Source organism: Ixodes scapularis, unplaced genomic scaffold (assembly GCF_016920785.2).
Source record: "Ixodes scapularis isolate PalLabHiFi unplaced genomic scaffold, ASM1692078v2 PGA_scaffold3__209_contigs__length_174095766, whole genome shotgun sequence".
NCBI classification, from domain to species: domain Eukaryota; kingdom Metazoa; phylum Arthropoda; class Arachnida; order Ixodida; family Ixodidae; genus Ixodes; species Ixodes scapularis.
This window is the reverse complement of record NW_024609868.1, coordinates 151,046,750-151,059,160: the sequence shown is the minus strand read 5'-3', so window position 1 is coordinate 151,059,160 and position 12,411 is coordinate 151,046,750. Positions and strand designations below refer to the sequence as shown.

Below are 12,411 nucleotides of genomic sequence, written 5' to 3'. Positions count from 1 at the left end.
GCTGACGTGCTCCCTTTCCGCGGATGCATCGTAGTGAACAGGCGAAGGAAGGAAGGCGCAAAAGAGTCGTTTTCTTTTAAAAGTTATATAGCAAATAATTTTTTTTGCCTCCCTATTTTTGTGTTTTTGTGTTTCTTTTCACACCTTTTACGACGTGCGGTTGATGAAACTCGATTTTAAAATCATTTGATGGTCCCTTTAAAGGCTTTTGCCAAGAAGTTCAATGTAGATCTGGTTTTTAGTTCGGATTATAAGTTGAGTCTCACACCCTTCCACAAAAGTGTAAGGGAATGCGCAAAAACGCATCGAGAAAAGTCTATTCCGTGTGGTAATGGAGTGGTATATTAAATCCCCCTGGAGTGTGGCTTTAAATATGTGGGGCAGACGTCAAGGTGTATAAATGACAGATTGACTGAACACAAAAGGAATGTCAAAAACAACGTGGCCAATTCGGAAATAGCGAAACATGTTCAAGAATGTAATAATTGTATACCCCACTGGTCTGAAACAGAGATAATACACAGGGAGTTAAACGACATCAAAAGGGTTGTAAAAGAAACAATAAGAATGAAATCAATGGGCAACTGCATTAGTCAGGTGTCGTTACAGCTTAGCAGCAGTGCAAAATCATTCTTGCGGATTTGAAAGTTTTGTAAAGTGCTTGTTGAATGTGAAGGTGTAAGTGGTTTCCTCCTTTGTGTATCACGTGGATTGATATCTTCTGTTACCGGGATGCTTTGTGATTGTGGGTCGGAGAGTAGAGGGGGAGAGTGTACTGTGTACGCGAAGGATTCAGTCAAGTGTCTTCCGGATGAGGGGAGCTATTGTTTGTTGCTTTGTGGAAAACGTCAAGGTCGTATGACACTTGTGGTGGAAAGATGTGAGACCTTGGTTATCTTTTGGCTTTCGAGATCGGGAAGGTTGTGTGGTGAAGTTCGTGGAGTGTATATAAGGGGATACGGCCCATTCGTCACATGTTGATTCGTCATAGGGCAACTGGTAACAGGCCCGTTCGTCACAGCGGAACATTGGTCATAGGGTGATTCGTCACGCTGGCAGTTCGTCACACAACGACTTTAAGATTGTTAAACGTTTTTTTTTTTCTATCTTGTTTTCTGAGGAAAGTTACGAAAGGGGGCCACTTAATTAAATCCGTACAAGGCCAGTGAGGTTGACTACGGGAAACAAAAGCATGTCCCAATGACCCCAAGTTGAGGCAGCATGCAGCGTTTAGCCTGCATGTTGTCTTATCGGGGTCACTTTCCTTACAAAAGACCTTCGAGAACATAAAGTTCACAATAAAAAAAGAAAAAAACTACCGAACGCGATTCTTTTTTTTTTTTTTTTTTTGTGCCCTGTTTTAGGGTTTATAGACCCCTTTCAAAAAATCTGGCAACAGCGAAAATCCGCTGAACGAGTCCAACAACATTGGGCGGCCGGCGCCATTGGGAAGGACCCTGTTGCGGCCGGCATGGTTGTTTTGGCTGTAGCGTTCTTGTTTCGTCGATCCTTTCGCCTCTGTATGGCTGCAGGTAGCGTTTTCCCGATCACGGGTTGGGTAAAAGACCTTTCCCAGCTCCCAGCCGTTAAAGATGATGAGGTATATCGCTTCTTCAAGAGCCGATCGGACGACAATTCGACAGAAGTTACAACTTTCTCGTTGAGGGGTTCGTGGTCGCCGCATCTATGAAGGCCAACTACGCACGAAAAAGGTAATTACTAAGATCTTTGTATTACGACATCAAACATGTCATGAAAAAATGATAGGAACCGGTTATAATTTACGGGCTGTAGTTAAAAGTCGCCAGTACTCTCCGGATGTGCGACAAAACAGGCGCAGGGGTCCCGCTTCGCTGCCGCTCGGACAGTCGCGCGATGAAGCACACCGCATAAAAGCGACGAGCGAGCGACCAAGGCGATGAGTGTCGTTTTCTAGAAATCCCAAACCAAGCGACGCGAAAAAGCGACAGTGAGACATTTTCGTTGCTCGTAGCCGACTTTCGTCGCTTGACTCGTCGCTCGTCAAATCGCGTTTTATTACTTGGAATTAAGACCTAAAATTTCAATGCGCAAGTTAACCAGTAAAGGACGTATTTGACACAAGTTCCTACTTGATACGTCGAGTCCCTTTTTCTTGAGCGAGATTTTAGAGTTGGGAAATGTAGAGCAGCAAATTTTGCAGTGAAGCAGAAGTTGCAAGCGCGTGCATGTTGCTTTGCGTAAAGCACGCGCTGCACAGATGTCTGCGCTACAGGCAGGTTAAAGCGTCAGGTCGTAGTTCAATCCCCACCCCTGCCCGTTTCGATCTGGATGAGCATCGTACCGGCGTGCGGTCGTGTACCACTACTGCGTGGTGCACGTTAAAGACCCCAGGCTAGCGGCTGTGCCGCACTGGCTAAATTGCTCATCTACAGCTGGGAGACTCGTCGCCCCTGTGAGGCAGACCAAGTTCTAGGCTGTATAAACACACACACAACCCAATTTTTTTCGTCAGGTCGTATGGCTTCATGCGTACCTAACATACAATTTACACGCGCAAGTTTGAAGCACCGCGAGCTCGTGCATACCTGAAGCTAGGCGCTCGCGAAGCTGTCACGTCCACAAGCGATACCACGAGCAACATTATATTTGTATTTGACGCCTTGATTTCTTCAAGCTATACTTCGTTTCAGCTTCGGTCCAGACGCAGCCAAAGCTACAAGCGCGAGCTCCGGGCTTTCAGCATCCCTGCCAAGCACGCGTGCTCGTGCAGTGCAAGCACTGTTCTGGGCCACATGCTCGCGCTAGTAGCATCGGCTGCGTCTGGACCGAAGCAGAAACGAAGTATAGCTGAAACTTGAAAACTCTACCTCAAAACGCAACAAAGTGAGATTAAAAACACCTGACTCGGAAGCGTAGCGTGAGAACGGTTCGTGTTCCGTTTTTGCACTTAATCAGGGAAACGTCTGCGCGGCTACGCCGCCGTCAACCGATAACGAGTACATTTCCGAATACGTGACTTAATGCCAGACTTATTGTCCAGATACCCACTCTGCTTACAGAGGGGTACGCAGCAGTACGTTGGCATCGTGGGCAGGAATTGACTAGCGTCTACGGCCAACGCAGCGTATGCAGCGGCGCGCGCTATCCTGCAGCATGGCGGCTGCCACTAGTTGCTGTTGCCTACGACAGGTGGCGCTTTTTTCTCTGATGGGTCTATTATGCCGGTTGCCCTCCGATTACAAAAATATCACGAATCTCGATTTCTAAATGGAGGTAGTTACTACTAAGAGAGGTGGCGATATGCTTCTTCACGAAGGACATTCATTGAGGTTTTCGAAACTACGTTGTATTGGGCCTGCCGCGAAGAGGAGTTTGTAAAACTAAAATAGTCACCGATCACGCCAAGACTCGTGTAATCTCTTATTCAGGAGACCATACGCATGCATTTGACAACACCAAGATAAACGTGCTTGGGTTCGTCATGAGATGAAGGAAAAAGCTGGTACGTACCAAAATCTGTTCCTGCTCTTGTATTCCCGAAACAAGGTCATTAATGTCCTTTATTCCAGTGGAAGGCCGTCTATCATCACACCAAATGCTTCTGGCTGCGGTTGCCTGTGTCCGTGACGACACTGCTTTGCAGATTCCCGCACCGCCAACACTCCGGCGCACCATCCGCAAGCAAAGGCAGCGGCCGAATTTCGAGTACAGCGTATCATCTTGCAGAGCCGACATACGATCGAATGCCCACAGATTTCAAAGTAAAGTGTATTGCAGCGCAAAATCACAGTGTGCGACATATTATGATAATAATGACTGTTTTACCTGCATGCAGACCACAGCCAAAAAAGACTCCTTTCTCCTCCACGATAGCGGAGAGGGCGACGGCGAAAGAATCCTGAGGCCAGATTCTCAAAGCGAACTTACGACGAAAAAAATGCGTACGACAAATTTGAGAGAAAATCCGTATTCTCGAAACGAAATTGTCGTAACTTTTGCGCAGGTTACGACAAAATCCTACGACAGCTCCGAAGCTGTCTTACGCACTTTCTACGATCAAATTAACATGGCCGACAACGTCGCTCAGTTGCTCGGTCGCGACGACCCAATGGACATTTATTTTTCTACCTGCTCTTCTTGCGCGTCCCGACTTCAAGCAGCAAGAAAAAAATGAAGAAGTACTTGAAACCGACCACGACGAACATGAACGCTGGATCCACAGACACCCGGAAAAGGCAACAAAGGCGACGATCCCACCGACCAAGCGAGCTCGGCAGAATATATAGGCCTAGCAGGCACTCCGACCCGTTCCGGCGCAGCATTGCTCAGACGGTCCTTGGCCAAGACCGTCTGCCCACGACCGGCTGGCTTGCTGAATGGAATATGCCCGCGCGACTCTTGTGGACCCTCCCCGTATGAATAGTTTGATAGCTGAACTAAATTTCAGAGGTCAACCGATTCCCCTTATCATCTCGATCACCTTGTTTTCCGAGGCAGCGGTGACGAACGCTGTCGTCGAAAAGGGACTCCTCGATTCTATCTCCTTGTTTTGTGTGATATAGGGCTCAAATAAACGCCGTATGGATTACCTTCGGAACACGGTATGTACACTTTGTTATTAGTATGCCATTTTTAACTGTCGAGCTGTATCAGTTTGTGGGAGCTACGCGATGCCGGTCCAACCTTTCTTTGCCGAGTGTCACGTCAGTATCGAGTTGCAATCGTAGAAGATCGGTCCCGAAGCGCTTACCAAAACGCAGTCTGAATCCAGCACTTCGATCAAACGCACGCGTCCGCTCCGAGTGTGAACAGGTATTTGCGCGACTCTTGCTGACACTCTCGTAGTTCAAACCTATCTTTTTTAACGTCGGCTCACTCCTGCATTTCCGAGGCCGCGAGAAACGCCGCGGCGGTTTGTTTCCTTCTACGTCGCTTTGCAAACGACTGGCACGGGGCTTTTACCAACGATGACAGTTGTGTTGACTTCGTAGCGATCGAGTTTGTAGCAGTCAACGAAGCGTTTAAATCGTGTTAGCGTCAATATACCACTGCACGGACACGAACCCCAGACAAGCGGTGGTGGAAAGGTCGCCCGTGTTTATAAGAATCAGCTTGAACACTACACATTTACACACAGACAGGACAGGACATACACAGAGCTGTCTGTCAACGAGTCGTTAGCCTGTGTTTGTTATTAAAAATCCACGTGCTCCGAACTATGCCTAGCTCTCTAATTGGTTGTTCGTTCTGCCGAAGACGCCGTTGGCATAGCAACAGCACCGGAAGTCATCGTTTCTCCGTAAGAAGTCGTAACTTTCCTCCTCTCACTTAAGAACGCGTTTGTGAATACCGTTTTCGCCTCATCTTACGATGATCGTAACTTTACGAACTTCTTAGCTAAGTTGTCGTAGGTAAGAGGTTTTTTATGAATCTGGCCTCAGATCTTTGCTATCGAGCGCAACTTGAGCTGTCTGGCTCACGCGACTACGTGGTTCGCGGACGGGACCTTGAAAGTGACCCCGGCACAGTTCTACTAACTGTACACGGAGCATGCCACAGTCAACGGCGTGGTAAAGCCAATGGTTTACTGCTTGCTGCCCAACAAATCTGTAGCCACCTACAAAAGGTGAGCATTCAAGAGCTCGGTGGTCCTATTATTGGATATGTGTTGAAACACTTCAAAATATGTTCGCTCGTTTTAAGGTTTTTCGACGTCGTTCTGAGCCACATGGGGGGCCAACTGCCTTGAGGTGGCTTACACGGACTTCAAGATAGCGGCCATCAGCGATACAGGGATGTTTTTTTCAGTTCAAACAATTCAGATGACGAGTTGGCTGTTCTGGTATGCGGCATTCTATTTATACGTCTTATTGTTGTCTTCAGGTAAGCCAATTGGTTACTTTATTTCTTGTTGATTTTCAAATGGGAATGCATCCAGCATTGGCCTTCTTGCAAGTCGCCGACATTCCCGAGGACTTCAAGGAACTTCTCGAGGTTTTCCCCACCGATGCCTTACTCGTGGCGGACTACTTCGAGGACGTGTATATCGGGAGACCCCGTCGAAACGGCTTGTCGTCGGCCACCTCCCCTCCTCTGGTTTGGTCAGTCAGAGAATCAACACTAGCAGAAAGGCCAACAAGGACGAACAACAGCATCGAAGCGTGGCTCCGGGGACTGCACGTAAGAATTGACCCAATCCTCTGAGAACTTGGACGCTTTCTGTAGTACAGTTTTGCATTTGTGGCTCAAAATTTCAGTACGGTGCCCACTCAAAAAGCTTTCTCCACGGGTGTGTGTGTTCTTTTTTCTTTTTATCCTTAACAGAGATGAAGCTGGCTCAAGCGGAGGGCGGCACGACATCTTCGACGGTGTCCAAGAAGCACGACGACAGCAAACGGCGTCTTCAAATCATTGTGAGCCGCTACAATGGTCGCAATCGTCTAGAAACCATGAGGGTGGCAGCTCGGAATATCATTTTTTTTTATCTCGCTCAATAAATCTGTTGTTTTCTAAGTACAACGATGACTTATTTGGATGTTCCCTCTCTTTAGTAAAATTAAATATACCGTACTAATCTTTATTGCTTGCACAGCCAGGTGAATATATGTTGGGCAATTTCAAATATCCGGTTCGCACAGTGACAAACGTTCCTAGTGACAAATTCCCCTATGACGAATGTTCCGCTGTGACGAACGGGCCTATTAACAGTTGGCCTATGACGAATGCGCACATGACAAACGGGCCTACACCCGTATATAAGAAGGTGACCAAATAAACTTGTATTTAGCTGTGTTAGAGACGTGTCCTCGACTGTTCATTTTTCTTCTACATTGAAACTTTCCTTTTTTCCTGCCTCAGTCTCGGGCTAAGAACAAAATACTCTTGTTGTTTTTTATTGTGCGGTTCAGTAAAGAGCGGGCTCTCATTAAAGGTGTGATCGGTCAGTTCTGCGTGCAGATCAGTTGCAAATGCGGGAGTCAAAGAAAGAATAAAAACACTTAAGGACAAGGACAGACAGCACAGTTCTTTCAACTAGCAACACACATTTACTGGTGTCTCCTTCAATAGTGCTATCTTCTTCCTAACGTTTGAGACTAAAGAGGAAGATGCGGAAATTAATATAATTATATACACCCGGAAAAAAACACAAATTTACACCCAATACACTAAAGATAAAGATTTCAGAAAGAAAGAAAAAAAAAGAAGAAAAAAGAAAAAGAAAAACACTATTGACAAATTGAGATAGAGCGCCCTTTGGCTAATCCAGCTCTGGTTTCAGGTAGTTGATCTCATTTCTGGACAAGGCGAGAGAAGGGGCAGCGATGTTGTGATCGTCATGGGCTATCTTGTATGCCTCAATGATCTCTCTCCCGAGCTTGTTCTTATGTCTCCCAATCGTGCAGGTGTCCTGGAACCGGGCTTCACAGTTCGTACAGAGGCGTGGATGAACCACTATTGGGTGAAAAGTGTCGTCCGAAGCACGAGAGACCTCGAGGACGTGCTCTCGTAGGCGCGTGTTAAGGCAACGACCTGTCTGTCCAATGTATCGGTCGCCACAGGAGAGAGGGATGGAGTATACCACCCCCTCTTCACAGGGAACGGTCTGATGAGCGTGTTTGATGGAACATCTTTTGAAGGATTCGTTATTGTTCACGCGCCTGCACAGTTGTTTCAGGCGCAACTTGCACGAGAAGACAACCGAAACGTTGAAGCGCGCTGCAATTGCCTTCAGTCTGTGCGCCGAGTTGTGCACATAGGGAATGCAGATAACGCGTGAAGGCTTACTACGTGGAGCACGGGGCCTTTGGGTGGTTAGAATTAACTGAACAAGAATGGTGCTCAGTAGACCTTGCGGATAACCTGCTCTGAAAAGACGTTCTTGTTGTTTTGCAATGCTGAATCTTGCAAAGTGAGAACATGATTTGGTGCGAGAAGATGAGAGGAGAGACCGGATGATTCCATGTTTTACCAGTTTAGAATGGGAACTGCAGAATGGAAGAATAGGTTTCCGAGATCGTTGTTGGAAGGCCCAACAAATGCCGGTCGGAAGAAGATGCAGACGAAGATCGAGATACTGGAGACCATCGCCTGAGCTGTCTTCCCTTGTGAAATTCAGGCCTGAGGACGAAGAAGTGAAGGCTTGAACTACAGAATCAGAAGAAACTGAGATCGGGTGAATGACTAAATAATCATCCACGTAACGAAAAACATGGAAGACAAGTGTCAACTCTTCAAGACGTGCTTCAATCTCCCTATCCACATACGTTAGAAATATTTCGCTGAGGACTGGGGCAAGGCAGGAGCCTATGCAGACACCTTTCTTTTGCCTGAGAATTTCCTTTCCATGTTCGACGAGTGTTGATTGTAGATATAGGGCCAAAAGGTCTAGGAAACCCCGTTCAGATACCCCAGATGAGTTCTGAAAGTCGCATGGGCCATGTTCGTGGATGGCACTTGACACAGAATCCATAAGAAATGCGGGATCTAATCGGTAATAGAGTTCCTCAATGTCTAACGAAAACATGGTAAAGGCCTCGGGAGTAGAATGGAGGTCATGAAGTCGAGATACAAGTTCTGTGGAGTTGGCAACTCTGAAAGGTTGGTTGAGACTGATCGATGACAGATGCTTTTGCAGAAAAAGACCAAGAGGCTTCTGCCAACATCCCTTTTCTGAAATGATGCTTTTTAAGGGAACTCCTTCTTTATGGGTCTTTGCCGTGAAAAACACAGTTAGGTATTGCTTGGAAGGAGCCCCAATGGCAGCTTTAAGAGCCGGGAGATTAAGGGAGCAGCAAAGTTGCTTTGCCTTTGAACGGAGAGACCCTGAAGGCCTGGTCTTCAAAGTATCAAAATTCTTTTTCAATGCCTGGCTCACCTTCTGCCCATAGGAACCTTCATCTAAGATGACAAAAACACCTGTTTTATCTGATTCCAGTAGTTTCAGGTGACTTCTTTGCAATTCTTCGACTGTAGCCCGGATCGGAACTTTGCCCGTAGGTGGAGGAGCATGGGCGCAGGCGGATCGGACTCCAGCATCAAGAAAAGCTTGCCGGTCTTGTTCTGGAATGTGAGTCGCAACAGAATGGACTGAAGTTAGTTGGTCGACCCTTGTAGTCGGAAGGTTCGGGGAAAACTTGGGACCCTTGGAAAGGAGATCCAAGGTGCCAGAACTTAGTTGATGATCACATAGAACGACCGGAGGCTCCAATTTCGTTTGGGAGGTCTTATGGTGAAAAGTGGTCACACCGGTGACAACCTTCTTCCATGAAGATTCGAGAAGATTGGACGCAGCCTTTTGGAGGAACCGGAAAGATGGGTGGGTTCCATAACCTGGACCATAGATGATGGTCATCTGTTGTGGGAGGATCGTTTCCATAAGGCGTAACTGTCGTGACACCTCCTTCTTTGAAATTTGCATGAGTCTGTAGTTTGAAGCCCAGTTATGGCAACAGAAACCCAGCATAGCTTCCACTCCAGGGTGAGGAATGCCTTTGCGGATGTGAAGCCCAAGGGAACGTAGCCTGAGGCGAAGAAGGGCCATGTTTGAGAAGAAGCTTGCTGCTTGAAAAAACCTTACAGGGTCGAATTCAGACGGTTTGAAGGTGGGACATGGACAAGACATAGAAAGCTCAAAAAATATAAGAGACAAAGATGAAAGAGCGTGTTGGTGAAAATACGGGAGTCAAAGAAAGAATAAAAACACTTAAGGACAAGGACAGACAGCACAGTTCTTTCAACTAGCAACACACATTTACTGGTGTCTCCTTCAATAGTGCTATCTTCTTCCTAACGTTTGAGACTAAAGAGGAAGATGCGGAAATTAATATAATTATATACACCCGGAAAAAAAAAACACAAATTTACACCCAATACATTAAAGATAAAGATTTCAGAAAGAAAGAAAAAAAACAAGAAAAAAGAAAAAGAAAAACACTATTGACAAATTGAGATAGAGCGCCCTTTGGCTAATCCAGCTCTGGTTTGAGGTAGTTGATCTCATTTCTGGACAAGGCGAGAGAAGGGGCAGCGATGTTGTGATCGTCATGGGCTATCTTGTATGTCTCAATGATCTCTCTCCCGAGCTTGTTCTTATGTCTCCCAATCGTGCAGGTGTCCTGGAACCCGGCTTCACAGTTCGTACAGAGGCGTTGATGAACCACTATTGGGTGAAAAGTGTCGTCCGAAGCACGAGAGACCTCGAGGACGTGCTCTCGTAGGCGCGTGTTAAGGCAACGACCTGTCTGTCCAATGTATCGGTCGCCACAGGAGAGAGGGATGGAGTATACCACCCCCTTTTCACAGGGAACGGTCTGATGAGCGTGTTTGATGGAACATCTTTTGAAGGATTCGTTATTGTTCCCGCGCCTGCACAGTTGTTTCAGGCGCAACTTGCACGAGAAGACAACCGAAACGTTGAAGCGCGCTGCAATTGCCTTCAGTCTGTGCGCCGAGTTGTGCACATAGGGAATGCAGATAACGCGTGAAGGCTTACTACGTGGAGCACGGGGCCTTTGGGTAGTTAGAATTAACTGAACAAGAATGGTGCTCACTAGACCTTGCGGATAACCTGCTCTGAGGAGACGTTCTTGTTGTTTTGCAATGCTGAAGCTTGCAAAGTGAGAACATGATTTGGTGCGAGAAGATGAGAGGAGAGACCGGATGATTCCATGTTTTACCAGTTTAGAATGGGAACTGCAGAATGGAAGAATAGGTTTCCGAGATCGTTGTTGGAAGGCCCAACAAATGCCGGTCGGAAGAAGATGCAGACGAAGATCGAGATACTGGAGACCATCGCCTGAGCTGTCTTCCCTTGTGAAATTCAGGCCTGAGGACGAGGAAGTGAAGGCTTGAACTACAGAATCAGAAGAAACTGAGATCGGGTGAATGACTAAATAATCATCCACGTAACGAAAAACATGGAAGACAAGTGTCAACTCTTCAAGACGTGCTTCAATCTCCCTATCCACATACGTTAGAAATATTTCGCTGAGGACTGGGGCAAGGCAGGAGCCTATGCAGACACCTTTCTTTTGCCTGAGAATTTCCTTTCCATGTTCGACGAGTGTTGATTGTAGATATAGGGCCAAAAGGTCTAGGAAACCCCGTTCAGATACCCCAGATGAGTTCTGAAAGTCGCATGGGCCATGTTCGTGGATGGCACTTGACACAGAATCCATAAGAAATGCGGGATCTAATCGGTAATAGAGTTCCTCAATGTCTAACGAAAACATGGTAAAGGCCTCGGGAGTAGAATGGAGGTCATGAAGTCGAGATACAAGTTCTGTGGAGTTGGCAACTCTGAAAGGTTGGTTGAGACTGATCGATGACAGATGCTTTTGCAGAAAAAGACCAAGAGGCTTCTGCCAACATCCCTTTTCTGAAATGATGCTTCTTAAGGGAACTCCTTCTTTATGGGTCTTTGCCGTGAAAAACACAGTTAGGTATTGCTTGGAAGGAGCCCCAATGGCAGCTTTAAGAGCCGGGAGATTAAGGGAGCAGCAAAGTTGCTTTGCCTTTGAACGGAGAGACCCTGAAGGCCTGGTCTTCAGAGTATCAAAATTCTTTTTCAATGCCTGGCTCACCTTCTGCCCATAGGAACCTTCATCTAAGATGACAAAAACACCTGTTTTATCTGATTCCAGTAGTTTCAGGTGACTTCGTTGCAATTCTTCGACTGTAGCCCGGATCGGAACTTTGCCCGTAGGTGGAGGAGCATGGGCGCAGGCGGATCGGACTCCAGCATCAAGAAAAGCTTGCCGGTCTTGTTCTGGAATGTGAGTCGCAACAGAATGGACTGAAGTTAGTTGGTCGACCCTTGTAGTCGGAAGGTTCGGGGAAAACTTGGGACCCTTGGAAAGGAGATCCAAGGTGCCAGAACTTAGTTGATGATCACATAGAACGACCGGAGGCTCTAATTTCGTTTGGGAGGTCTTATGGTGAAAAGTGGTCACACCGGTGACAACCTTCTTCCATGAAGATCCGAGAAGATTGGACGCAGCCTTTTGGAGGAACCGGAAAGATGGGTGGGTTCCATAACCTGGACCAAAGATGATGGTCATCTGTTGTGGGAGGATCGTTTCCATAAGGCGTAACTGTCGTGACACCTCCTTCCTTGAAATTTGCATGAGTCTGTAGTTTGAAGCCCAGTTGTGGCAACAGAAACCCAGCATAGTTTCCACTCCAGGGTGAGGAATGCCTTTGCGGATGTGAAGCCCAAGGGAACGTAGCCTGAGGCGAAGAAGGGCCATGTTTGAGAAGAAGCTTGCTGCTTGAAAAAACCTTACAGGGTCGAATTCAGACGGTTTGAAGGTGGGACATGGACAAGACATAGAAAGCTAAAAAAATATAAGAGACAAAGATGAAAGAGCGTGTTGGTGAAAATACGGGAGTCAAAGAAAGAATAAAAACACTTAAGGACAAGGACAGACA

The 12,411-nt window shown here is 46.8% G+C and overlaps 2 protein-coding genes across 2 annotated transcripts; both read right to left on the bottom strand.

Moving 5' to 3' along the window:
• Positions 1 to 7,240: 7,240 nt before the first annotated feature.
• Positions 7,241 to 9,523, bottom strand: LOC115310330. The gene has a single exon (XM_040220679.2). The coding sequence runs from the start codon at positions 9,521 to 9,523 to the stop codon at positions 7,241 to 7,243; it is 2,283 nt and encodes a 760-aa protein (XP_040076613.2).
• A 424-nt stretch (positions 9,524 to 9,947) lies between these two features.
• LOC121837327 lies at positions 9,948 to 12,152 on the bottom strand. The gene has a single exon (XM_042292924.1). It carries the CDS (start codon positions 12,150 to 12,152, stop codon positions 9,948 to 9,950), a length of 2,205 nt encoding a protein of 734 aa, XP_042148858.1.
• Between the last annotated feature and the right edge of the window lie 259 nt (positions 12,153 to 12,411).